The sequence below is a fragment of the Cygnus atratus genome, chromosome Z (genome assembly GCF_013377495.2).
Source record: "Cygnus atratus isolate AKBS03 ecotype Queensland, Australia chromosome Z, CAtr_DNAZoo_HiC_assembly, whole genome shotgun sequence".
NCBI lineage: Eukaryota > Metazoa > Chordata > Aves > Anseriformes > Anatidae > Cygnus > Cygnus atratus.
Window position 1 is genome coordinate 36,003,052 of NC_066396.1, and position 27,580 is coordinate 36,030,631.

The following is a 27,580-nucleotide window of genomic DNA, read 5'->3' on the forward strand; positions in this document are numbered from 1 at the left end:
CTCTTTCTCTGAATAAAGACATACTCCATTGCAAGAACATTTCTTATCAACTCCAGTGTTGTTCTCTAGGCAAATAAAATTACAAACCTAAGTGGTCAGACCAATTGTTAATGTCAAAGATACATAAAAGCAAATTTTATGAATCAAGATTCAAATAAAAGAAGGAAGATAAAGCCAAAAACTGCATTAAGATAGCTCCATAAAAGTGCTTATAAGTTAAATGTAGAACAGATTATGTAGTACATCATGGAGGTAGCTTTTAGAAACAAATATGCATGATATACAAAAGTTTCAGTGGATAAACTGTTTAAATAAAGAAAATGGCACCAGATTAAAATAATAGAAAAAGTGACAGACAAACTATAATGATGGTTTCAAGAGGTTATTTTAAAGATATATGACAATATTTGTGTTATAATTATGAGTTATCCGAGATCATAGATGTTGCAAAAATAATGGCCACTCTGTCATAAGAAGTGACTAAAAAGGGCCAGTAAAAAGCTCTCAGAAGATCTGTGGCATGCAAATATGATGGGACTGTAAGTTTCTCTTTCACAAGTAAAGGAAAATCGTTTCATTCTCTTACATTCCTCATAATTATTGTGTGCTTTAGGAATAAGACATGCATGGTGCAACAATGCTGACAATGATAGTTTCTCAAGAGAATCTACCTGGAGAATGGCCTTGGAGGTTAAATATCTGAATCATAGTAGGATGCAGGTCTCAATCTTACATGCTTTTCCCATGAAAAATGTCATCACGGCAGGCTTTGTACCATTAACTATGTGAATAAATGACAGTTCTACAATGAAACTAGTCCTGAAATTCAATTAAAGAACAATTGTTCCCTTATTTTCTGTCAAAGTTACTGGAGATCATAAATGTAGACCTGTATCAAACTGTATCATTTACCTTCTGAATCTGAGTAACTTCAGCCAACCAGGTACTTCATGCTTTTCTGTCCAGCATTATCTGCTGTCCTTTCATGTGCCCTTTAATAAGTTTTGATAATATATGTTGACCAGCTTGATCAAAACAGATTGTGCATGGAGCTTAGAGGTAGATGGTAAGTTCTTGTTTGGCTGACTCAGTTTTAACAGGTAAAAGCCAGTGAGTTTTATTAGTGAATATTCCTTATTTTCCAATGTTCAGAAATTTGTGTCTACTCCAGTAATTGATTTGATTAGAGAATCACATGATTCTTACTCGAGGAGAAGGTTTAATGCTCTTGGTCAAGCTAGTTTTTTTCAACAGACATTTTCTTCAGTGGGTATTTGTAATTGTAGTTTGTATTGTATAGTGCCATGATTGGGTACTTGTTATCTTTGATTGTCATATGAAAGGCTTTTATTTTTGAAGTTCAGATGATATGAGCACACATTAAATTTTGTGAAAAAAACCAAAGTATAATGCAGACTAAAATTCATGTAAATAAAGAATTTTCCTTCAATTCTTACCTGCTTTAATTTGCAAAACATCCCACTGAGTTCACTTTTATTATTCCTGATCTCTTCCATGAATGAGAGAAGGATTATATCATCTAACCACATGCCTGGCTCAGTGCAAGCTACCCATATATTTACCAGCCATGATGGTTCCTTAAATATTATTACAAAGAAAGTTTTCTGTGAAGATTCAATCTGAGTATGGATTTGAATTATCACTTGCCAGCCCTTATGAGTTCAAACCAGAAGGTCAGTAAATCTCAACAGATGTAAACACGGAAAACAAAAATTATTTCATTTTTCACCTGTTTCTCAGATAGTGAGAAAAATTTCTGCTTTGCTCTAAAGGCAAATACTATCCATCTTATTTCACTGCTTTCCATATTTCTACCATATTGAAACTGTTTAATCCATCAAGTAGAAACTGCTGCTTTTTGCATAGTGAGCTGCCGTGCTGAGAAATTTAATATGGAACACGATAGCCTCCTAGTTATTAACATTATAATTTCTTCCAGTATTTTACTGGTTGCTTATAAATACATTTTTGTTACAATATAATAGTGCATTCATGGTCACGATTGTATACAGGTAGGAGTTGTTCACTTTTCTCAAATATTTGCAAGAAACATAAACAAAAACCATATGTTTCAAATATTTCACTGAATACCTTTTTCCACTTCTGTGCATGTTGTAGCCATTTGAGCCCTGTGGTGTTTCAAAATCCTACTACTTACCCTCATGTTTTATGACATATTCTTATCTTTCTGTACTTTTAAAAGTGTTTTGTGCTCTAAATGAAAGATTTTTTTCTCAACATTAACCCCCAATTCTTTTCCATCCCTGTGATTGTCACAAGAACAACATTGACTCCAGCTTTTAAACAGATCACTAGGTGCTTTTGCACTATAATCTTTGCTGTTTGATGTCATCTTTCTTAACATGGCCAATGTGTTGGCAAGTATTCTCTGAGTGTGACTGAATGGGTGTTCCGTCCACGTGGCATCTTCACTCATGTTTTGATATCCAAAACTCTCTAAGAAAGAAGGGTTTCTTTAATATGGCTCCACTGCTTGAATATCTTGCTGGCTCAACATTTCAAAGAATGCTTTGTGCTGTCCAGGCATTCTCATTAATTGCTGGCGCAAGAGATGGGCCAAAACCCAAAAACTCTGAATCCAACTCCTCTCCTTCCTCCACACCCCTTGCCTTTTGGAAACTTTGGAAAGCTGAATCCAGACACAGAGCTGAGTATTGCAAATTGGCCAAACCCCAACCTCCCCCCACCTTAGGGGTTTTCCAAATCTTAATCCAAAATGTACTGCCTAGTCTTCTTTTTGTCCTCATTTCTTTGCAAGATTTGTAAAAATAGAGTATTATTTCCTTGATGATACTTTGACAGTTTCACCTGATTGATTTTAGGGTCATGATGGTCTGTCTGCCTATAGAATGTGAATTTTGACAATAAGAAAAAGAAAGTGGAATCGAATCCCATTCACATTTAAAAAGCAAAAAGATGTAAAGAATTACCTATGCTCTACTGCAATATAAAAATAGTACAAGGCAAAACACTTGTAAAAATATTAGAGATTCAAAGGGGTCAAAAAGTATGTGAGTTGTTTGGTTTGGTTTGGTTTGGTTTTGTAACTCGTAAACCTCCAACTAAATTTCAGCTGGGATGGTTTACAAAAATATAGGCTCCATTCATATAATATTCAAAAGCAACATCACCAACCCCAAGTGTTGCTGTGAAATATCCCTAGAATGGTCAGCTTGATAGCTAAAATAATGAGACTTCTAAAAATTGCATGCAGATCTGTTTGTTTATATCTGGTCTCTGGTATGTGAGTCTAAAGATCCTGCTTTCTGGTTATTTTTTGCCACCAGTAAGCCTAGAAACTTTTTATGAAATGTGAAACTCTTACATATGGACATGACCTCTGAATCTGGGCCTCTGAGGTAAAAACCCAGGAATGACTATGAAACTGGTCATGGATTTCTAACAGTTATCAGCATAGCACAGTTCTCTTGCTTGCTTGACGTTCGTGGCAAGATGTGGAAGTGCTCTGTTAAGTTCAGGAAAGTGTTCTGCATTCAGTGACAATTTGCTGACATGCTGCTCATAGTAAATGGTTTATTGCCATACATAGTTAAATAGAATTTACTTTAATGTGATTTCTCATAAAAATGATCAACATACCAGTCCATGCAGCAAAGACTACTGGTTTGCACCTTCAGAGGTATTGTACAATTCTGTCCTCTGTCATTGACTTCCTGAAAAAAACATGGTCAACCATGGTCACGTTACTTAATCTCCCTGTACCTATGGTATCCTGCTTGTGAAATATAAAAACAGTATTTCCTTTATTTTATGGATTGGTTAGATAATATGATATGTTACTGCTAGAAACCGTTAGAAAAAGCTGAGATACCATGCTAGCTGGGAGGTAAGAGGCATGAGAAGACTGGAATTAAATAAATTGCACATGCTTCTGAAAGTAAGCTTGAAAAAGAGCACGCAGCAACACAGGAGTAGGGGAATCAGTCTTGTGTGAGGAGGAAAATGTAGAAGACAGAGTCTCACTTTCCAGAAGGAGAGTGTGAGTGAGCCCACTCAGAAATGAGCACTGGGATCACTCTAATAACAGGAATCTATTTAGTCTACCCATAAGGAACATGTCCAAAAGCCGATGAGAGGTATTAGGAGTTTATATATATGGCATCCTGGGAAAAGAATAAGTCTGAGAGAGAAACACTGGAGAAATGGTGGATCTGTGCTTGTCTGTCATACCTGGAATTTTCCAGTAAAACAGAGAGAGGAAGCAATTTTGCTGTTGTAGAATTCCCCTATTTTTTGTTGTAACTCAAATTTTAAGCATGTCAGTTGAAGATGTTTGGCTCATCCACTAAATTACCACAACCTTCCAGTGGAAGAAAAAAAAAAAAAAAAAGTGAATATAGTGTTAAATAGTTACAAAAAGCACGAAAAAAATCTATAAAATTTGATTGTTTGGTGATAAAATTTGATTCATCTGTCAAAGGTTAAAGGCTACTGAAGCACAAGAGGCATCGTTACTAATTCATAAGGTAAATGGTGACAGTATAATAACATGAGGGAGAAGGGTCATTGTAGTATATCACTTCAATGAATGCAGTTAAATTTCTAGAAAGAAACAGTCCTCCTCCATGAATTTATTCCATCTGACACTATAGTTCTACAGAGGAAGCGATTGCCCAGCAGAAAGTTCAAAATATGTTTCAGGCGAAAGTATTTCACGAGTCTGTCTTCTGTCCAGTTAAACAAATCAGATTGAGTGGTGTTAAGTATCATTTGGGTCTTGAGACATCTTCTCACACCAGATGTAGTGGTCAGGGGGGTGCCTGAGTCAGAGAGGTCACAGCCCACTGTTCCCCAGGTGACCTCATTGGACCCTACTGCTCTTGGTAGCCAGCCTCTCATAGAGGGCAGAGTCTGGATGAGTCTGAAAGCTAACCTATCTCTCTACTGGCCTTCTAGGTTATGAGTGAGGATGTTCATACTCGTCAGAGCTATATTGTGAGTTTGAATTGTATCTCAGATTAGAGGTCTGGACAAAGATTTAGTATGCATCAGCAGCTTAATCTTTGAAAAAATTGCTTTAGTAATCACAAGCTGTGTGCATATGGGTGAGCTTCACATTGGCAGTCCAGAATATCTCAGGCCTTATAGCTTTCTTTCATGTCTAGTAATGGCACACATGTATAAATGCAAATCTTCAACTAAAGCACTGGCTCACTCCTACTTCTCATGTTGCATACTTGAAAGCTCCCAGGTTTTCAGAAATCAAACCAGGCTTATAAGAGAAAATCTAATAATAACTGTTAACTAAAAAAAAAAGTGAAAAGAAATAAAAAATCCTGGTTGCTACAGACCTGATGGCAAAATAAATAAATAAATAAATAAAAATGTCCAGCCTCCAGGAAGAGACAGGTGGCTTCTGAGTGAAAACGGTAACATATACTCCCCTGGAAGATCAGCTCCAAAGCTGAGTTCACTCTTTCCTGCTATAAAGTATATTGATGTTAACAGTTTTCTCCTGCTTGCACGTGTGTTTTTCAAATTAAGTATAGTTAAATTTGTAGAGCTTAAAATACTGCTTCAGACACCCTTCTTTGCTTCTGCTTTCATTTCATATAATCTGCCATAGGTGTACAGTGCTGATAACCAGTTCTGCTTTTCTCACAAACAGATGAAAACCAATTTCATTTGAACACCTGGCAGAGGTGGAGGAGAAGTGGAGCTATCAGCCACATCAGAAACTGGAAGGGGTAATTTTCAGGGTATGGAGTAGCCCCCTATTACACATTCACTCTCCCCTAAGACAGTGAAGAATTTGTTTGTAACATCAGGGTTTGGGGTGACATCCATCAAGTCATACCGAAAGCAAACTAGAACTCACTGATCTCCAGCATTGTTCAAAATATAGTTTTGAAATTGATCTTAAGGGAGACAGGACTTCAGCATTAAGATCTTGCTGAGAACAATTTCTGCCTTACTGGTTAAACAAAGCTGGGCACGGTAGGCACCATCCCAATGGCTAACACATCCCTTGAGGTTTCAGCTATTTTTTTTCTACTGCAGGTAGAAGTCTTCAGTGCTCTGAATTCATTTTGGGTGTACAACAGAATGTGGAGATGGTAAGGGCATGATGCTTTGCACATTTCAGTCAATGTTACATTGTATGGGACATATTTTCCTTCTTACTACAGGCTTTATCATTGAATAGCTATGCAATGCAAAAACAAATATCCTCACCCCCAAACTAGTGCACCGTATCTAAAATGACCTTTCAGCAAGGCAAATAATGAACACCGTACAAAATATGTATATGCAGTATAAGAAAACCCTGAACCTGAACAGCAGGCTATGGAGCAGTGCAACTCCAGAACACTTCCAGGCACTTCATGTCTTAAAAGTCATTTTTCAGTAATCTACACTGTTTTTTCAGTTCATTTTCTTTTCAGTTAGGAATGATTCAAATGAGCCTTTAGGTAGATGCAACAGCTCTGTAGAAATTGGCAGATATTGGGCATGACTCCTCATTAAAGCTATATGCAAAAATTTGAGTAGACTTTTCTTTTGGTCTTGATTCATATGAGTTTCCATTCCCTGAATTTAGCTTTGATTTCTAGGTTCAAATATGTGCAGAAAACCCAAGGCCAAACTATTGGAAGTACGATATTCACATAATTTCATGAAAAAAAAATCATGAGGTTTGCATGAGTTTCTTGTGAAAAATAAAACAAAATTCAAGAGGCATTCAGGAATCTGACAGAATATCAGGTCAGGTGAATTTCCTACAACTTAAAGTGCTGTTATGAACATCTTGCTGCTCTGATATTGATTAAACATAATTGAAAAAAAATATATATAGCAAGTCCTAATTTTTACGTCTGAACATTGAAGGCCACATCATTTGGCAACATTAACTTCCTTCGTGTGCCATCATTCCGCATACAAAATACTCATCAGCTGCAATGGGAGGTCCATGAGCAGAACAATGGCAAGGCTCTACATCAGATACAAGTAGGCTCCAGTTATTCTAGTTTAGATGACTTAGTTGACTGTTGAGAGTTCTGTACTGATAAGAATCTCCAAAACTTTCTTTTCAAAACCCTACCTTTCCCAAAGTTGAACACTAAATGCCTTAATTCCAGAATTCTGAAATGGGTTTAGGCACTGTTTGTGCAATGTATCCAGTTTAATGCTGGGCAAAGAGAGAAAATATATATGGTTATGAATATGTCCTTCTCAGTTACCATCATCCATCCACTGTAACACATCTAATCATAACTGGAGCAGTTTGGTCCTTACAAGTAAAGCAGTGATCATTTCACCTATTCGATATCACAAACCTTGCTATTCACCATAAAAATTTGGCCTTGAGAACTGGGAATTCCAGGAATTAGCTGTAATTACTTCTCATATGATGTTAGTCTTCTTGGGCCAAGGGAATATAGTAGGGGAGAAAACAGCCAGTGTTGGCTCGGGAGTTGTATGGAAAAAATCAGTTTGTACAACTCTTAGGTTTTGGTTGACACTGCTGGTGAAGCAAAGTGTTTGGGGGTGTACATTTGTTGTTGTTGTTGTTTAGTTTCCTGGGTTTTTCAAAGGCAATCTGAGAAGTCGTAAATTCTGACATGGTGCCATCCAACAGTGGTTTCTCTGCTGCTGAGCTGAGCATGGTGCAATGTGGTCCATCCTTCAGTCTTCCACAGGAAGTGGTCTCTGAATTTTCTGTGGGAATGGATCTGGCCATATAAAGGACTCGCTGATGGTAGAGGACTATTAGTATCCATTTTAAACCTTTTCTCACCCCTGCTGCATTCAGTCCACCTAGCTGGCTTTTCAGTCTTCCACACTGTGTTTCCTAGCCTGCCAAGTTCAAAGGTCCCCAACCAGGCTGCTGCTGGCCAGAGCAAGCTGAAATCTGTTTCTCCCAGTGTTGCTAATTATCTTTGCTTCTTGTTCCAAATTTCTCTCTTCAACCTAATTTCCCAAGCCCAGTTCTGTCTAGTTTCTCTCTTTTCTGTTTGGCCTTCAGATATCTCCGGTATTTATGTTCCTGTTCCTGCCCTGCTAAGCCAGACCCTCTTCTTTCCTCCTGACTTCTCAACATCTGTAAACCCTTTTTCCTCTCAGTTCCTTCCCTCTTCCAAACTTTGTATCTCTCCCCATCTGCTCATCAAGCTTTTCCTCCAGGCTGTTATTCATTTCTACTGATGTGCAGTTCTTTTAAATGGTCTGTGGTCTACACTTGCTCCCTTTTCCTCTATGACCCCAGACCTGATGCCCTTGGCAAAGTTTCCCTCTGCTCTGCTCATTGCTAGCGCATTATTCTCCTCCCCAACACATGTGTACATTATTTTTCTCCTTCACTGTCAGAGCTTACTGAGGTAAAACAGCCAAAAGCTTAGGGAAGAAGAGGATTTCTGCATGCCCATCTGGACCTAGCATGCCCTGCAGCACCATAATCTTGCAACTGCAAGAGAGGTCCAAAACAGCCCCATGTGGGAGAATGCCTATTGCATTGAGAAAGAGTTTCTTGGTTTGCAATTTCTGCTTTAGAAAATAAAAGAGTCAAAAAAAAAAAAAAGAGAAAAAAAATGAAAAAAAGCTAGAGACTTCAGGCAGTGCAGGGGCATGGATATGCAAACTGGATAAATCCTGAACAGGGTGAGAGCAAGGATTTGAAACTCCCATCTGTCAAGTTAATACTTCAAAGGCAGAGTTTCCAGCTTTCCTGAGGTGTGTGGATCCTGTCTTTCTGTGCAGAATCTTCTGTCCCATAAGCTCACTTTCCTTCTAATGCAGAATAGAGTGGTTTTTAAATTAACTCCAAAAAGGAAAAAAGTAATGACAGAAAGACTGTCACTCAGTCCTGGTAGAAACATACCTGCTTCACAATTCGGGATCAGAGTTAGACTCCCTTACTGCTGAACAAATGGAGGAAAAAGAGCTCCAGAGAACAATTTACCTGTAGTAAATACACAATTGCAGTGAAACATATGTTCCCCCTGGCAGATTTCAGCTTTTTCTGATTGGTGCCTTATATGGCATACGTTATACATTGACACAGATTAAATTTCTCTCTTGACTGGAACAATGCATGCTTAGGAGGAGTGCTAGTGACCTAGCAGTATGCCCGAACAGCTCGTGGCAAGTGGTGGAGCAGAGCTCCTGGAGGACGGCTAGCTGAGGGCAGAGCACTCCCTTAGCTGTGCCATTCTGCCTCTCTCCTCCTCCTTCTCCTCCTCCTCTCTCCCTCCGTTTTGTTCCCCTCAGCCTTCGCCTGTTACACTTTCCCCAACCCCTTGGCTTTGTTGTGCTGCACGTCTGATTAGCCGGAGGGGGATTGGCTGCTCGCCGCCTCAGGGAGCGCTTCCCCGCAGCCCACCCCAACCCACCCACCCACCCCTGGGTCAGGAAATGTGAGCAGGGCTGATGGAGGCGGAGAAGCAGGGCTGAGGTTCGCACCAGCGCTGGCTGTGACAGCAGGGAGCAGGCAGCGGAGCGCTTCGCAGCTTGCTCGGTTTCCGACCCCAGGTCCCGCACGGACCCAACCATGGAGGGCTGCCGCTGGACTGCTGCTGGCACCCTGCTTCTGGCTTCCCTCCTCCTGGTAAATGCTGTTTCTTTCGCGTAAATGTGCCTCACTTGTAGCTGATACTGTGTCTGCGTATACATACGCGGGTGGGGATGTTTTTATTCCTTAAGATCACCGATGGAGTTTGTTTTGAACAAATCACGTATACTTTATCTTTGCTAAAGTACTGCAGACTTTGAGGCTTGATATTGCGGGTTGCTGCAGGTAGAGCCAAGAAGTTGGTGTTGGCATCACTTTTATAAACTTGGAGAGCAATGACCTGTGAATGGTGATTTAAATGCTTGGGATTTGGAGAAGTGCTGTTCCTCCCCCTTTAAATCAAACTATAGCACACTGTAATGTTCCTGGAATTTTCTTCCTTCCTTAAAGAGAGAAAAAAAAAAAAAAAAAAAAAAAACAAGGAAAAATATTTTTTGCTGTGCACATGCAGAGAAACCAGGTACAGCATGTACTGAACTTTTTCCTGCAGCCAGCGTAAATGAGCTCTTATTATTGCTGTAACTTGTTAGAGAGACAAGTTTATACCAACTTTTGGAAGATATATTATGTGATATCTGGTATACTTCAAGGCTATAATGTTGATCATTATTGTATGATTTTCTTGCATAATTCCCCTGATTATCCTGATAGGATGCTCCACAGCTGAATGCTGTAGCTCTGCTGTTTGACTGAGACTAAGTGTTTCATTGTGACTCATACTAAATTTTATAGGTGTGTTTGCTATCAGAAAATCTGCAGTGAGAATATTAGTATATACACACTTTTGATACCATAGTGGTCTTGGAATAGCTTTTTGTTTTGTTTTGTTTTGTTTTTTTCTGAACATTTAACTGAACATATCCAAATAGAAAAGAATCTTAAAGAAATAAAATGAACTTTGTAGTTGCTTGCATCTTCCTATTTATTTGTATGAAACAGTCTGTGCTCGTTATTGCAAACTAATCTTAACACATTTTTAACCACATTTTTAACTACATCTGGACCTAAACTAGTGGGATAACCATATTCCAAATGCTTAATAAAAACAATTGTATGATTTTTTAAAAAAAGCTTTTAGATATTGAATCACTAAATGGCATTTCATTACTGGAAATAAGAAAGCTACCAAGACTGAGATTTAAATTTCCAGTTTGTTTAAAGGTCTATTTTTCTATTTAAAACTTTGAAATCACACAAAATGGCATAAAGTCCAGCATTGGTTCTCTTTCACATATGAAAATGAGAAGTTTATAACCTGATGACTGTAATATACTATGAGCCAATCCTGCAGTACTAATTTAGAGAAGATCAACAGGAGATATGACTCAACAAGACTATGTAAGGACTGTAGGGTTTGGCCCCATATTAAGCTCATACTCATAACATTTATACTTCACTCTGCTGCTTGTGAATTAAGTTCTCAGTCCCTAATTCATGAAAATAAATAGTGTATTCTGCTGCCAGCTATTATGCATTATATTCCATACTATACAAGTTTGTATTTGTATGACTTACCCTGCCTCAAGAGATTTCCCACACACACACCTCCCACCAAATCTCTTTGTGGCCTTAAGAATTGTGATGTGAAGCAAGCTTAACTTTCTTTTTTGAATCAGACCATTCTTTTACTCTGTCCACAGTCAGGAAAATCTCTTACTAGCTTTCAGCAGGAGATTAGGTAAACATGCAAGAATTTGACTTCTAGGTTGGATAGAGATAGAGATAAATTTAAGATACCTTGGTCTAAATGTTGCTACTGTAGTTTATTGCAGCATGAATTCATACAGGGTATGGCTCACTGGTGTTTTTGAAAAGGAAAAAAAAAATAGGCTCATGACATGGCTATTAGCCTTATAGGTACCAGCCTCTAATCAAGTAGGTGGTATGAGTTCAGAGCTATGGAAATCTATGTCTGGATTTACGTGTTTCTCTAAACTTGTATGTTTCTAAAACCTCTGTCTTGCCTACACTGGGCAGCATGAGCAGCCTACAGTCATGAAGCACTCCAGTAACATCAGTAGAAGTGTTTGCAGTTTTAAGCACTAGGACTTGTTAACAGCTGCTCACAGGATTAATCTTACAATCATTCATCAAATGCCCTTATATTTTCAGTAAGACACTGTACAGAAGAGTAGTGCTTTTGCTCTTTGATTTGCTTCCTTGCCCCTATAATGACCTTGCATAGCCCAGATACAGTTCCAGCCCATACACACAAAATGCTAAAGGGAAGGACATGTCCAGCGGCACCATCCACGGCATCCCCTCATTAGCCAGCAGATACAGTCTGCTTCAAGGCAGACCACCTGGAATGGTGTAGTGGTGAGTGTAGCACTCCATCACAGTTCTTAAGCTTCTTCAAAATAAATAATTTTCAGTTGAGTAATAGAAGAGAAGGCTGCTTGATTACGATCTGTGGGGTTTGTACTTTATTTGATAACAGCCCTAGAATTTGCTCCGTGCCCAGACATCCAGTTTCCCTCGTATAAATGGCAGTTAGGTACTTTCACAGATACTTTTGAGAATCTGAGCTATAACTCTAGTTGCCTGTCTTGAAAAACTTAGATCAGACTGAAAACAACTTGAAAAGATGGTTTCTCTCTTCCCACACTAAGCAGGTATTTGGAGAATTTTGATCATTGCTCTGTGAACTTTTGCATGCTAAGAAAATATTAGCACACCACTTTTAAGAGAAACAAAAGAGAGCAGGCAATCTGTTCCAAAGATTTCCCTTTCTATTGGTTTAAAAATAACAGTCTAACACAAGCAAATCACAGTTGTCTAACTCAAAGGGAATGTGGCCAAAACCATAACCAGCCATTGACATGTGTGTTCATCCAAACTTGAAGTCAAATCACTTCATGTCAGAAGGGCATTTAATCACATTTGCATTTGTTGTTTGCATCTTTTCAGCGGCTTTTTTTAGCTCTCTGGGTTGCTGTTGTGTTATTTACAGAACTAACACTAGGAACTGTAATAAAGTACATGTGTATTTTTCTGCAGGATTTCTTTCTTTTGCTGTGCTGATTTGTACATGGAAAATAGTCAAATACAATAGTCCATTCCTTCCAGGCTCTTTGGCATCATATTCTCCTATTATCTTACTGGGTCTGTCTTGGATGACCACAACCACAGTTAGCAGTGGAATGAATATAATGCTTCTTGTTTACATCTGAATGTACAGTGCTTGACAGTTTTTCCTTTCATGTGTAGATAGGTATACTTACTGCAGTATGTCTGCTCATCTGTTTCTACATTTATAGCTGTACAGAGAAGGATTTTCCAGTACAGCGTCCAAAGTGTGCACATCTTTGTGCACAGATATGTCTATGAGAAGACTGGCATATGTCTACGAGAAGCTGGGTAAGGATGCACTGAAATTCATAGCTTAACTATACAAACTCATGATTTATTCATGCAAAAGGGTGGAAATTTTCTCACCATTGTGGTTTATCACCAGTGCCACCATACTCTGGATGATTCATATCTATAAAGGACACAACAGCTTACATGAACATCTAATGCTACTAAGAGTATACATTCATCACTTTCTTCACATTTTAATCTAGAATTTTGTGTTTGGACTTATTTAAGTTACCTCCTCCTTCAGAGTGTTTTTTTAAAGTATATCATTTATTTACTCTTTCTTTACCACGTGACAAGGCTTCTTGGACTTTGTGTTAGACTGCTTGCAGAAGCTGCACTAAGATCATGTGATAACATTTTATTTTTCCTTTGGTTTTAAGTGAATAGTAGTTAATGAAGGCTGCTGAGCTGTTGGGCTTCTACATCAGTGTCACTAAAGATAGGTGCAATTTCTTTTAATGACTTTTGCTAGATTCATAGGTCTGGCAAGGAATAATAATGAAACTATGGAACTGAACACCATAGAAGGTCTGAAGATAAGAGTACAGTCACCTGTAGTCATAGATCTGTCATCTGAATAAATTCACATGCTAAAAATTCTCAAGGATCAGTAGTTAATGTGAAGCCTAGGTAGTCTATATGCCCAGATTAATAGTTATTCAGGAGAGGGCTATCAATCTCTGCATAACTGAATTTTCACTGAAGCAAACCAAAACTGTATCCTTTTTAACTCTGCTGTTAGTTATCCAAATATATCCTCATGGTTTCTGTTATGGGGTTGTCTTCTTAAACTTGCAGGCAGTCCTGTTATCTCTATTGCTGATTTTCATAGCTATTTTCTGATGGTTGTAAGAAAAGTCAGAGCTGTACGGGCAGCAATTGCATGGATAAAAACTGGAAAACTGCAGGGGGGAAAAAAATGTGAAAATGCATTATCCAACAGATTCTGTGGTGTCAGGACAGGGAGAAAGAAAAGAGAAGGGAACCCATTCTAGCCCAAGCCAGGAACAGTTATGAAAGCAGTCTTCTCATGTGGTGGATAGTAACTAATCAAAAGTTGTTGTGAACCATTCAGTTTCATCAAAATACTGTATGTTGGTATGAAATGCAACTTATTGCTAGCTGTTGTACAGGAAGGGTTGACATTTGCCCTTGGCATTGCCATTGTTTCATATCAGCAGATGGGCTGACCAGTTTTGGACTTTGGATGTCTTGTAGAACAGGATCATAGAATCATAGAATGGTTTGGGTTGGAAGGGACCTTAAAGATCATCTCATTTCAAACCCCCTGCCATGGCCAGGGACACCTTCTACTACACCATGTTGCTTGAAGCCCCATCTAACCTGGCCTTGAACACTTTCAGGGATGGGGCATCCACAGCTTCTCTCTGAACAAGCTGTTCCAGTGCCTCACCACCCTCGTCATAAAGAATTCCTTCCTAAAATCTAAAATCAAAATCCTAAAATCTAAAATCTAAATCCTAAAATCTAATCTAAATCTACCTTCTTTTAGTTTAAAGCTATCACCCCTTGTCCTATCACTCCACTCCCTAACAAAGAGTCCCTCCCCAGCTTTCCTTTAGGCCCCCTTTAGGTACTGGAAGGCTGCTATAAGGTCTCCCTAAAGCCCTCTCTTCTCCAGGCTGAACAACCTCAACTCCCTCAGTCTGTCTTCACAGGAGAGGTGCTCCAGCCTTCTGATCTCCTAATCCTTAAGCGTATGTTCAGGAAAACTGGAGAAGGTAAGAGGTACACATTTCATGGAGTGTTGTAAAATCTTTTGTAGCTTCCTGGCCCTGTAGGGTGTTGAACATAGCCCAGTCATGCTAAATGTTTAGTGCAATATGATCATTCAGATGTCCTTATATCTCAAGAAATGCTTAGGTTTCATCACAGGCCTGAGATTTGCTATCATGTATGCTAAGATTCACTGTACATATTTGGACTTGTTTTTTGTTTTTTTTTAAAAAAAAAAAAGGCTGATATGCAAAAGGGAAATGAAGAGAAGATTGTCTATTGGGGATTATAGATACTAGAACTTTTTTTAAGTTGGTATCACATTTTTAAAGATGACTTTCTCACATGTTTTACTTGTCTTTCAAGATGATTGTATGCAGTGTTTTATCAGTCTCTGTTGAAGGTTCTCCCACAGTTGTATGGAGTCATCAGCATTTAAGTTTTTGCCCATCTTTTTGGAAGTAGCAAATGTTATTCTTAGAATAACTCCTAATATAAATATAAGATCCATAAGCACAGTATCAGATGAAATTTCAGATCAAAATTTTCAGCTATATAAATTAATGTGCCTCTGTTAACTGCGATAATGGTATATTGAATTTCAGACTTTGTACTACAGTCTTTTCACTTCATAACTGTTTTTGTTGTGAGCTTTTTCATGTGTTATTTAAATGTCATGCTTAGGGGCAATTAAAATGTATCCAAAAAACACTGGCCATGAATATCCTTGGGTGAAACCTGAGTGACCATTTTGTCTTATTTTCAACAGAACAACTTTGCTGAGTGTTGTGAGTTTGTTATGGCCTGAGTCTGAATGTACATATTGAAGACTACTGTAGACCAGAACCTTGACTCTGCTTCACTGACAGTGAGATGACACCATATCCAAGATTACTGATTCTCAGTTTATTTCCTTTCTTTTTTTTTCCTTTAAGTGTCTTGATTAGAATTTTATTTCACATGTGAGCAAGTTCTTTTCTGTGCTGCCACAGCCCAACTTCTCCAAATTTCTTGTATAAGTAGATAACATTGTGGTGAAATGGGAAGCAATATAGGCAGGTTACTGGGGGAGGGAAAGCAGCGAGGGTAGCTTGTGAGATTTGTTCTGCTTCCAAGGCAAGCATATGCTGAAATCTTAATAGTTTTGTTACCTGTCAATTATTTGGATATATCTCACAGGAGTGTTCTTTCTTCTATTTGTGTGGAGAAAAAAGTGGTATGCTCCTGATTCTTCAGTGCACTAATTTTCACACTGTTTCCAGTTTCATCTTCACTGCCTTTATGGAATTTCTTCCAGAGCTTCAACCGTCTAGAGGCTGCCCTGAGATTGCTGCCTTTCAGGGACTTCTTTTAGAGCAAGTTCAGCAGGGAGGGTGTAAGGGCTGAGGGAAGGGTGTGTGTGATAACGTAAGATATCCTGAAATAAATTCCAAGAGTGCTCAAGAAATGAGACAGGAAATTATATGCAATTTATAATAAATTCAAACTGTCCCATAAAATAAATATAACTCATTTTGTTTCCATATGAATGTTCTGTAGGGGTGTCATATTTCCTCTTCTAGCTTTGTTGGATATAATCTCAGTGCCTGTTTGAAGTTTGTTAGTGTATTGTTCAGATCCTGTGATATATCAACAGAAACAGAAATGAAAAGGAATAAAGGAAGCAATAAGGTCTCCTACTGTTCTGGTGCTGGCATCAGATTGGTGGCTCATTTATTTATTTATTTGTTTGTTTATTTATTTATTTATTTGCTTGCTTACTTACTTACTTACTTACTAACTTACTTAAATCCCTGTATTTTTTTCAGTCTGGACTGTTAAAAGCATCTGTCGTAAAGGGCTAATATAATTGCCCTTAACAAGCCCATGGCTGTCTTTTCTTTTTCATTTTGGTATGTGGATGGATTATGATTGTGGACGTGTTTTGGATATGACATTTTCATAGTTCCTGTTTAAAAAAGAGAGTAGGGGATTTTCAAGTTACTGTGGTATCAACAATGTGTTCCTTAAAGGTGTATCCAGGGCCACATTTTAAAGATGAAAGTTCTGAAGGGGGGTTTGAGGATGTAATTCAATAGAAATTTTTGAATCTAGAAACTTAAGCATCCCCTGCTTGAGTTGTAAGACTCTGCTCTGGTGCTCCAAGCTTGAGCAGTCTTGGTCTGTAATGAGTTCAACCACATATCAGTGCTGGTGAGCAGCAGGGCAAAAGGGAGTGGTTTACCACATCTTACCAGAGATGAAGACTGGCAGGGGGGGAATGCCACAGCCTCTTCTGTGCAGCATGCTGGCTCCAAAATGTGGATGTGTCTTTCTTTTTATTTGGTGAGAGGAAAGAAAACATTTTTTTCATTATGTGTGATATGAGAGGCCAGTATGACAGCAGCAACAGCTTATAACCTGGCAGTCTTTACATCTTTGTAACAATTTAAAATAATGAAAAAAAAAAATCTGGTACTCTGAGAAAACTCATGCATGTTGGTACTACAAACTCTTAAAAACTAAGTGCATTTATCTTTAAAGAAACATCTACATTAGTTTGAAATCAATTGCTAGTGATTAAGGGAGAATAAATATGTTAGACGATACCTAAGATTTACAATTAATTCCTAAAGATCCTGTGAGCTTTCTTTACCTGTCTTCCTTTTTTTTTGTTGTGACATGAGATCTTGAGCTTTCCACATAATTTCTGGTTTCCTTCCTTCCTTCCTTCCTTCCTTCCTTCCTTCCTTCCTTCCTTTTTCCCTTCTTCTTCTTTCTCCCTCTCTTTTACTCTCTCTTCTTTTACATAAACATTTACCTTTCAGTTTTCCTGCCTCCACTGAGGCTCAATGTTTCAACCCCTTATATGGCCTCTTGTTGTGAAAATAAACACATACACAGCTCCATGAGGTAACTGAGTGAGATGGCAGACCATCAGAAGGAGAGGAGGCTTCATTTATTTTGAATAAACCTCATAATTGTGGGTATTTATCTGAAATTACACAAGCCCTTGGAGAGTTCTCCTCCCTTCCATGAAACGCCTCTTGACCAGAGAGTGCCATCTTCTCTCATAACCCATGGCAACTTGTCTTACTGCTCCCACCTGCTGCAGGGGAGGCTGAGCCACTCTGAGGCTGACAGGCCTGTTTCCTTCTAGGTTAACATGACAGGGTCTTCTAGCTTGGACGTTCAGAACCAGATTTTCTCAATCCAGTCCACGTGGGGGTTGACGCATATAAAAGGAGTCACGGTTAGCTGTTGTGGCATGTGCAGAGATTTACTCTGGGTGAATATCTGAAGCCTAAAGTCAGTTTACTCAGCCAAAGGCAAATGGCTAATACACACTTATGCAACACGTTACCCTGACTCTTTGGGGGAGACAATGTTTCACCAATGGAAATGGGGCTGTCTGCCACATGTGGACCTTTTTTTTCTTTTTGAGGCCAAAAGACACAGCCAAGCCAGTGTACAGCTTTCATGTCTCGCCACTTAGAAAACATGTAGCAGGCATTGTCACAGACAACAGTTTTTCTTTTCTTTCTTTTCCTTTCTGTGTACCCCTCTCAGCTCCTTCCCCACCCCCAGCCCTTCCTACGTGGAAGGCAAACCCAAAGTCCTCGAGTGCAAGATGTACTTTTGAACCCATGCTGTTGGGTGGGTTCCGAATTCTGGAAAGTGATTTCACCCACCCTGCGTCTGAAACAGTCCTAGCCCCAAAAACTGCTCTGAGTCAATTAGGCGACAAGTCTGAGGTTGAGCCAGCTTGGACCTGCTCTGTATTGGATCACCCATGCCTGGTGTTTACACCAGCACAGCAGGATTTAAATACAACAGGGTGTTGTAACTTGGGTCTGTGAAAGCAAGAAAGAGAGCTCTTGTATTCTCATTGCTCCCCTGGTGTACATTTTCATATGGGTAACTGCAGTGAGAGATAGGACTGATCTGAGTTTTACAAGGCACTGTTATAAAATGTTATAGGGAGCGCAGCGTGCAGCGTGTTGAAGTGATATGGTGTCAGCTCCATCCTCTGCCAGCAACCCCCCTGGCTGGCTCCTGCCCTTTTTGAAGAAATGAGCTCATGTTTGGCACATTTCTCCTGGGATACAACTTCCAGTCCAGCCTTGGGAATGGCTGTTTAGTTCTTAATGTACTGACATAACTGTTTATCTTTTCTTCCCTTTTTTGTTGCAGACTAGAAGCTGTGTACTCCCTATTATGGGTCATGAGGATACATTTTAAAAGACTATACGTACAGCTATATGACTTGCTTGAGGGCAGGAGGAATCCCATGGGACAATGGCAATAGCACTGGCAATGCTTTTGTCCTTCAGAGAACACTTGATGCCCACAGCTAATGACTGTCACAGGGTGCAAATGAGTACAATACTGAGATTACGGGCATTCTGTTTTCAGGAGATCAGAGTTCATTGTGACACTGTGTCTCCTTATTACTTATGAAATAACCATGTCAGGTCATATATAGTTATTTCCACCTACCTGAACCTCTGCCTTCCTGTGCAAAAGGAAAAAGGTGCCATAAATTTCCCTTTTTCTGTTCCCACAGTAATAAGCCTGCCCTGCACAGCTATGATGTTTAAGAGAAGACAAAAAGGAACAAAATGGACTACCACAGCAAATTTTTACTTATGTCCCTGGGAACTGAGCTAGCAGTTTGTCTATTGGGTGTCTTCCCCCAGAGTAAAGAAAAATTGTCCATCTATAGCTCTTCACCTTGACTCTGCTCGCAGGAGCAGAATAAATGTTGAAAAATTTAAAGAGGATCTTAGAGAGATCTCCTGTTCTTGCCTTCTCATCAAGGTGTCTTACCCCATTTCTTCTAAGTGATAGATGATTTAGATCCTGAAGAAAGGGTAAATTAAAAACAACACAGAAAAAGATTACGATTATTTTGTTTTGTTTACTCCTTTTCAAAAGGCTGGGAAAAAAAAATCCTGGCCCATTTGTCTATAGTAGCAAGTTCTAAGCATAAAGTAATTACCCAAAGTACAGGATATGCCCTCATGCACGCGTGCATCTTTGCTAGTGCCTTCCTTGGGGCATGGAGTCACTCAGATCTAGAGTTTTCTGTGCCAGGGATTTTCCACAGGAAATATTCTCATGATCCTCTCACAGGCCTTTTGCCTGGTCTTGCAACTGCAAAGGAGGCAAAAATTCCTCAGTTAATTTCCAAGACTGGAAGCCAGGGGCAAGTGAGCTGGTACTCTGCTCACAGCTCCACACCGGACCAGAGAGAGCTGCTGCGCTCCAGGAGCAGAGGAGACAGTGTAGGATACCCACTTACACCTCAAAAGCTCCGATGTTTATTGCAGCTACTTTTCTTCCCAGGTTGCTTACCAGAGAATACAATATTTTAGTAGGAGTTTGAACATGCGTCCTTTTTATTTGGTTATAGGAAACAGCGTGCAGTTAATCATAGGAGCAATTGCAGCCATGGTCACTCAGCATCTCAGGTGCAGCAAACAGCTCTGGCAGCCTGGGCAGAAGGGAATTTGTTCTTTTCATCTTTTAACATCTGTGAGAGCAAAATTCCCTTTCCTTTAGTAAGGATGTCTGATGGGTAGGCAGGTTTTTCTGGCTTGTGTGGTCCTCCCTCAGGGTGGCTGGCTGGCAGTTCTGGTGGGTGAAGTCATCTTTACATGGGATATGATGAGGACAACAGGAACACAAACTATCTATCACACCAGCTGAGCAGCGTTCATTCACCCTGACCCTGAAGCAGCCCCCTTGGTAAAAGAAAATAGGTCACCATTCATTCCTATTCCATCTCTGGATGTGCTGCTAAGGCTATTGGGTGAATATTACTATGGTGAGTCCTGGTGCTTCCAGGGAATTATTCTCCTCACAAGATAAGGCTTATTTTGGTAAGACCTTTCTTCAGCATAGTAATGGAAGAGCTGATGTGCTTCAGACATACAGTACTGTTTAAAGTGATGTGCAACTTCATGCCTAGATACATTAAAAATAATTTTTTGTGCACTGCAAACTGGACATGTCTAGATATTTTACTCATGACTTTTCCAAGAGAATAGCTCAGGAAAGTTTCCATAGCTAGTCAGAAAAGTCTTGCATGTTAACATTTTGTTTGACAGTAAATACCAGTAATAATTCAACTGGCCATGATTTTTTTCTGTCTTGCCTTCCTTTAAAAGACAGAAATTTCCAAGCAGTTTCCTATCTGAACTGTAATCCATCCATTACCTTGGATGGAATGCAACAAAGATATGCAACACCGTGCAAATGAAATCTTACAAACCATATATTTACATTGTTTGAAATTTTGAAATGTTTCGTAAAAAGGGATAAGGGACTTGTCTTCTGCTGTTACACACCTAGATAAGTGCTGAGAGCACTAGATAAGTGGTTCAATACAAACAGCATTTCAGTACACTGTGAAGTACCTCAGTATATCAGTTTCACCTCAGTGACAATTTAACATCAAAGGATGATCAAGGATTACTCAAAAGAGGGAGAATGTACGGTTTGGAAAGAATTCATACAGGGATGTGTTTGGATGTATCTGAAAAGGAAGGGCAGAAAGCCCACATAATAGGGAAAATACCTTTTTTTTCTTTTTTTTTTTTTGGTCTCTAGTATCATTTTCACAGTAGCAAAAGACAAGTTAGGCAATGGCCTCAGAGGAGCCTTGCATATTGTCACTGACAGTTCATCATACCCCTAAACAGTGGGGATATGATAAGAACCAGATGATCTAAATTTCTTAACCAAACCCAGTGGTGCATATCATCTGGGAAATAACTGTGGCTTAAACTCTGTATCACTGCCTTAGTCCAACAACAGGTTAACTGCAGTTTTCACTATCTATGTTGCAGTTTAATCTAGGAAGCATACTGGTTGCTTGAAAAATATGACTTTAGCAGCATTTTGCTGAAGGAGGAGGCAGATTGGAATCCTTCGTAACTGAGGAGCAATGAAACAACATGATCTGCATTTATATGCACTCCTCTCTGTGTGACACTGACAAATAGTTGGATTCTGTAGGGATACTCCAGTTCCAAACAAAATTTTAAATTAAATTCCAGTATGCAGCTAAGAGATTTATTTTCTTAAGGCTGAACCGCTTTTATAGGTATCAGGATATGAACAGAGGTTTTGCTACTTTTCATGTTTCTCCCTCTGTGCACCCACACACATGTGTACACACATGCTCTTAGAAGAAATATGGTTTTCTCATCAGGGATGCAGCTCCTGGATGGCCAGGCAGCTGTTGTGATTTAAGGATGTGTGACACTTGTTGTGTTTTTCACATACTATTCCAGATGGTTTAAATGATTTCTGTGTACTTTGTGTTAGTGGAGAGGGTAGGAAAGGCCCATTATTCAGCTCGGAGTCTGAATACAATATGTATGCTTGACAACTCTTTAATAAATTCAGAAATTACTGTTAACCACTGATATTGTATTTTATTATTTATTTTTTTACTATAAAATTGGATACAACTCTTTTAGGCTTACTTGATTATATCAGACTATTTCTGTTTATATTCTAAAAATCCCTTTGTTCAGCTCATAGTTTAACCCCCCCCTTGTTTTTTTTGTAAGCGTTTTCAACAGCATGCCTGATCCACTAACAGTGAGTTCATTTTTTTCATCCTTTCATTTTGTACACATGATTCTTCATGCTTTCTTGTCCAAAAGCATAGTGTTCTTTCTCTTTCTCCCTAGAGAACTCCTTGGGCATCCTCAAGCCCCCTTTCCCCTGCAGCTGCTCTTTTGGGTGGTAGCTGCAGGATCACCCTCAGGTTAAGTGTGTATTAGGGTAATGAGGTATAAAGAGCAAGCTAATTTTGATTAGTGCTAGCAGACTTCTTTGTTTTATGTAGGTCGTTTATAAGCAGATTGCCTTCAGTAGGTGACATTTCTACCATTGATGATGTAGGCATCAGAACAAAGTGGTGGGTACATCTTGGGAAGCTGAGGCTGAGATCCACCTAGGATGGACAGAAGAAGGAAGGAAGCTGTTTATGTATCAGTAGTAGGGTGTAGCAGACTGGATGAGCATTTGCATTCTGCTCCTTTGGTGCATGCTGACATTTAGAGAAGTACTAACCTGGGGTACTTCTGGCAGGGATAAAAGACATGTAAGAGGGAAGTGTTAGTTAAAGCAAGCTTTGGCTGGTGGTTACATTGCTCCTGGCAGCTTTAGAGGCATGTACCTTCCTCTGCTTTTTTTTTTTCTTTCCCCATTTTTTTCCTCTGCTTGCCCTTTATGGTAAGAGCTTTAGGGCTTTTAGGAGTACTGTAGCAGTTCTTGTAGTATAGAGAAGTGATATGTTCTTGACTATCATCATGAACATTTTTAATGTAAATTCTTCAGTTTAGTTAACTTTGTTGAAAGTGGGTAGAAACTATTAATTAGTTGTATAAACTACTTCCGAAAAGTCTGTGCTTAACAGTGTGTCCTTAGCTGGTAATGGTATATATTCTTTAAGCCTGCAGTAGATCCATAACCTTCTTCAGATTTAAAATGGCTTTTCAGGCATTGCTAGAATTTCAGGCTCAGTCTTAACTGTGTAGTTCACAGGAGGGAAAACCACTTCTACTTTCTTTAACATTAAACATGGATTGAGTTGAAATGAATTATGTTTATTCCACTTGTTAAAAGAAAACCTGGAGCCTGTTCCAGCTTGTGATCACATGGTTTCTGGGAATATATCGGTCTTATAACAAATCTTGGAATGCAAATAACAGGCACATGGCTCTCCTCTGGGTGGGAGTACAATTTATTTCAGAAAAATTTGGACCTTTAGAATGTCTAGCTGTGCTGATGCTTATAATTTGTGATGAGGTAAGACTACTTGGTTCATGCAGCTTTACCTTGCAATGCTTTTTAATTATGTCTTTGACTGGGTTTTCAACTAATGCTAAGCGATCAGGGCAAGAACTCATTTTCAGTTTGAAGATGTTCAGTTCTTTCTAAACTAAAAATATAGATATGCATTTTCTTCTTAGCAGACTAAAAGTGCAAACAGAAATTGTCATTTAAAAATACACTTTAGGAAACAGCTGAAAGAAACTCAGTAAATTGGCATGTTGCTCTTCTTGTCTCACATGTAAATGTTAATGAGATTGTATCTAGATGATGGATCACATCTGTAAAACTGTTGCATATGTGATCTTCTGCAGCTGTGAGGATCAGCCACATTCTGAATTTGATCACCTATTTTACCTTAAATTTTATATTTCCCTTTGCGATTATTGTGTTGAAATCATGTTGCATTTCAATAAAGGTAAGATAAACTGAGTGTCAAATCATTGTTGTATACTCATGAAGACAAATCAAGTATTATCTGTCACAGAATAAATTAATTCAGGCTTTTTTTTCCTATCAGTAGATCCAAAGCAAAATTACCTCATGCTGAATGTTACAGCAATGTAAAACTGGTTCAATTACATATCTAAACTATCTTCCAAAAGCTGTCCTGCAGAAGGAAGTACTGCATGTGTTTAAAATGCCATTACAAACTGCGTGCCATTAAGCAAACTGAGAATGGAGGCTGGTCACAACACAGAATCATCAAGTTATTCAGCACAGCTAGTAAGGTCTGCTTGGCAAAATTGCAAAAATGGGGCAGCAGGATCAGAGTGGAGGTACTTCAGCAGAGCTGCTGGAGGAAAGCTTGCCTTTTGCCTGTTTAACTTCCTTCTCATTCACAGGATTTATTTGATTACTAAATAAAAATAAATAAAAAAAAATCTTTAAGAATTGTGCTGGTTCCCATTTTCAATCTATCTTTTTATGTTCAATGTGTCTTTAAAGTTCTGCCCCTGAATCTCTGTAGTTTGTTTGGTAGTCTCAACCTCAGCATGCTTTCAACCAGATCCTAAAGGATTCAAAAGGGTTGGCCTTCTTTGTGTGAGAAGTCCAAAAGGACTGTATGTATGTGGCATTTGCATATCTGCCTGTTAACGTGCATAATCTGGTTTTAAAAAGGAGCATCCGTGCCTTTGAAGGGCAAATGAGCATTAATGTGAGGAGTGCAGCAGACATCTACTGTGAAATGCCATGAAGTTCCAGTTGGGTGGACAGTCTGGTGTGCTGCTGTGCTGGCATCTCGCACGTGACCCTTGCCACTCGCTGAACTCATCCCGTCAAAAGAAATAGCTATACTTGGTGTTTTGTGGGGAGGAAAATTCTTTCCCCATTCTGCCCAAACAGACTGACTTATTTTTCAAGATCAGGTTTGGTCTGTGCCTTGATGAAAGAAACAATGCCAAGAGAGGGAATGAAGAGAAAGTAGCTAGACATGTGTCCTACACATCTTAATTTTCTTTCCTTTAAACTATTTAACCATAAAAGTTCGCTAATTTGGCACACGGTCTGAGCTCACTTAACGCAGGTTTAACATGATCAGTTTTCATTTAGTTACTCCTAATTTATTGTGCCAGTGTATCTGAGAGTAGTATCAGGCTTTTGGAATTAATATAACAATATAATTACTCTGTCAACCTGAGTAAGCTAAGTACTGATCTGCGAGCTAATGACTCACTTCAGGGCAGAGGACTCCCAGGGGACTATACAAACAGCACTGGCAATGTTTTTATCCTTCAGATGTATGGAATTAATGACTGTCAGAAGGTGCAAATGTGTACAACACTGAGATTACTGGCTTTCTGTTTACAGGAGAAAAGAATTCAGTGTGAGACTTTGGCCTCATTACTGAGCTGAGTATAGAGACAGCTAATTAGAGCCACAGGCTTCCACTTCAGTTAGTCTTATGCCTGGCTGTTTATTCAGCATCGTAGGTGAAACTAGTGAGTGTACTGCAATGACCTTGCAAAGTTTTGTAGGATTGAATGATTTCCACATTGGAAAATTCTCTCAGTGTTAATGGTTAGACTGTATAATGCATTCTTGGCTCCTAAAAATAAACAAAATAGTTAACCTCTTGATAGATCCGAATTAACACACGTTTCATATTGTAATATGTCAGACATAGTCCTTTGCTCTACAGACACAGAGTGTTCAGTTTTGTATCTCAGCTGTGTGTGATAAATTCAGTATCTTCATTAAATAGATATATACTGAAACTGCTCAGATTTCATTACAAAACTTCTACACAAGTTCAGTGAAGATGAAATGATTTCAGTGTTGAGCTGCTTTATCTCAAATAATACCTCAGCGTTGACAGCTAATGTTGATGCCTCTAACAAGGGCTAGCAATGATATTTGGTGTTTTTTCTCTGGTGAAAATATACAACCAAAGCTTCCCTTGTATTCTTCTCTTGTCTCCTCATTTATTCCAAGTACAAGTAGAAATGCAGTATTCAATGGGTGATTACCCACAGCCACATTTTGATTGAGCACATTTCCTGGTCCCCATCAAGCATAGGTATTTTCCATGCACCTTTGTATGTTTCTGTGTGTTATTTCCTTCAGCAAAACCGTGCTGTCCATGAGGGGCAATATCTATCTAAATTATTAAATCATTTGTGTCCCTACAGATCTGTTTGTGAGGTACATTTGCATGAATGGAAGTGAAATGTTGGTACGTGAATGACTGCATTATCTGAGACAGGTAGTGCTGCACATTCATGAGTCAGTCCCAGAAAATCTGAGCATTTCTGATTCCATCAATGCTGCCTCTCTACAGAGTTGTTTGGGCCGTGCTGCTAGCATTAGGGATAGCACTGTCTGAGCCTGCACCTGGCATAAGAGAAGTCCAGCTCTTAAGTTAGCATGCATTCTTTTTTTTCAATGCAGCTAACAATAGAGATAACACAATTAGGGAATCCAGAGAACATATAGGAGATCTTTAGACAGAGAAAAAGTAATGATAGTGAATGTATGAAAACCTTATGTTAAATGTGTTTGAATCATGTAGATTGACTACGCTGTGATTCTTTTTCTCCCAAATATTGCCTTGGAAGGCACTTTTTAATATGCCTATCATAGTTTCTAACAGAGAAACAAAACTTTGAAGTACAATTTATAATGTCTACAATACTCCTCCCTCTTCCTTTTAACCAGGAAAAATACCTTGCCTTCTATAATAATCAATACCAATCTCAAGCTGAGACAATGATTTTCAAAGGATGGAATCAACTTCCTAGAGAAACCCTCACAACAAAAGCCAGATGCCAACCAGTGGGAATGCCAGAGAACAGATTTATTTTGTGTCTTCTATGACCGCAATGATATCCAGTAAAAAGAAAGGTTAAGCTAGCAACAATATTTGTTGTCCTTGCATTGATTTTTCCTGATTTTTTTCCTCTCTCTCCCTCTCCTCAGAGCTCCAGAACAGCTCGCTCAGAGGAAGACCGAGACTCACTGTGGGATGCCTGGGGTTCATGGAGTGAATGTTCACGTACTTGTGGAGGAGGGGCTTCATATTCACTGAGACGCTGCCTGAGCAGCAAGTAAGTGGGTGAATGCTTTTTACTTACTGATGGGAGAATTTGAAGTTCTGGTATGTGTCAGATCATAAGAAGTAACTAGCATAGGTCTGAAACAATGCTGAAATTTCTACCTCGGTGTTAGAAAATTATGGATTGTGTTTTATGACTCAGGCAAGTAGCCAATGTGTTTGATAAGGCAACAAACGTATGAAATATAGTGGGAACCTATGGAGATACAGAAGTTGCCCACACAGGTTGCTTGCCACGCTGAAGGCTGCCAGCTGCTGAAAAGTGAAACCTCCTTACACTTTCACCATTTGAGCAATAAGCCTTTTCACATATTTATACCAGACTACAATTAATTCACTAGGTTTAGAGGCCCACAATCTCAGCTACACTGAGACTATAAAAAAGAAAGAATGATAATTCTTCTCAGGGTATCTTAGGAGTTAAGTTCCAGATAGGAAGGCTTCCATACCAGCAACCTTTCCCAACAGGCAGGGGTAGAATTGATTAGTGCAAAGGTGAAATCAACCAGAGACAGGCACCCAGG

At 39.1% G+C, this 27,580-nt stretch overlaps 1 protein-coding gene across 3 annotated transcripts in view; it reads left to right on the forward strand.

Moving 5' to 3' along the window:
• LOC118253760 (ADAMTS-like protein 1) overlaps positions 1 to 27,580 on the forward strand; it is a 419,478-nt gene that overhangs the window by 268,709 nt on the left and 123,189 nt on the right. For all 3 annotated transcript variants that reach the window (XM_050716258.1, XM_050716257.1, XM_035558495.2), the window contains exon 3: positions 26,921 to 27,048. In XM_050716258.1, the coding sequence (XP_050572215.1) occupies positions 26,921 to 27,048 (128 nt within the window). The remainder of the gene's footprint in view (positions 1 to 26,920; positions 27,049 to 27,580) is intronic.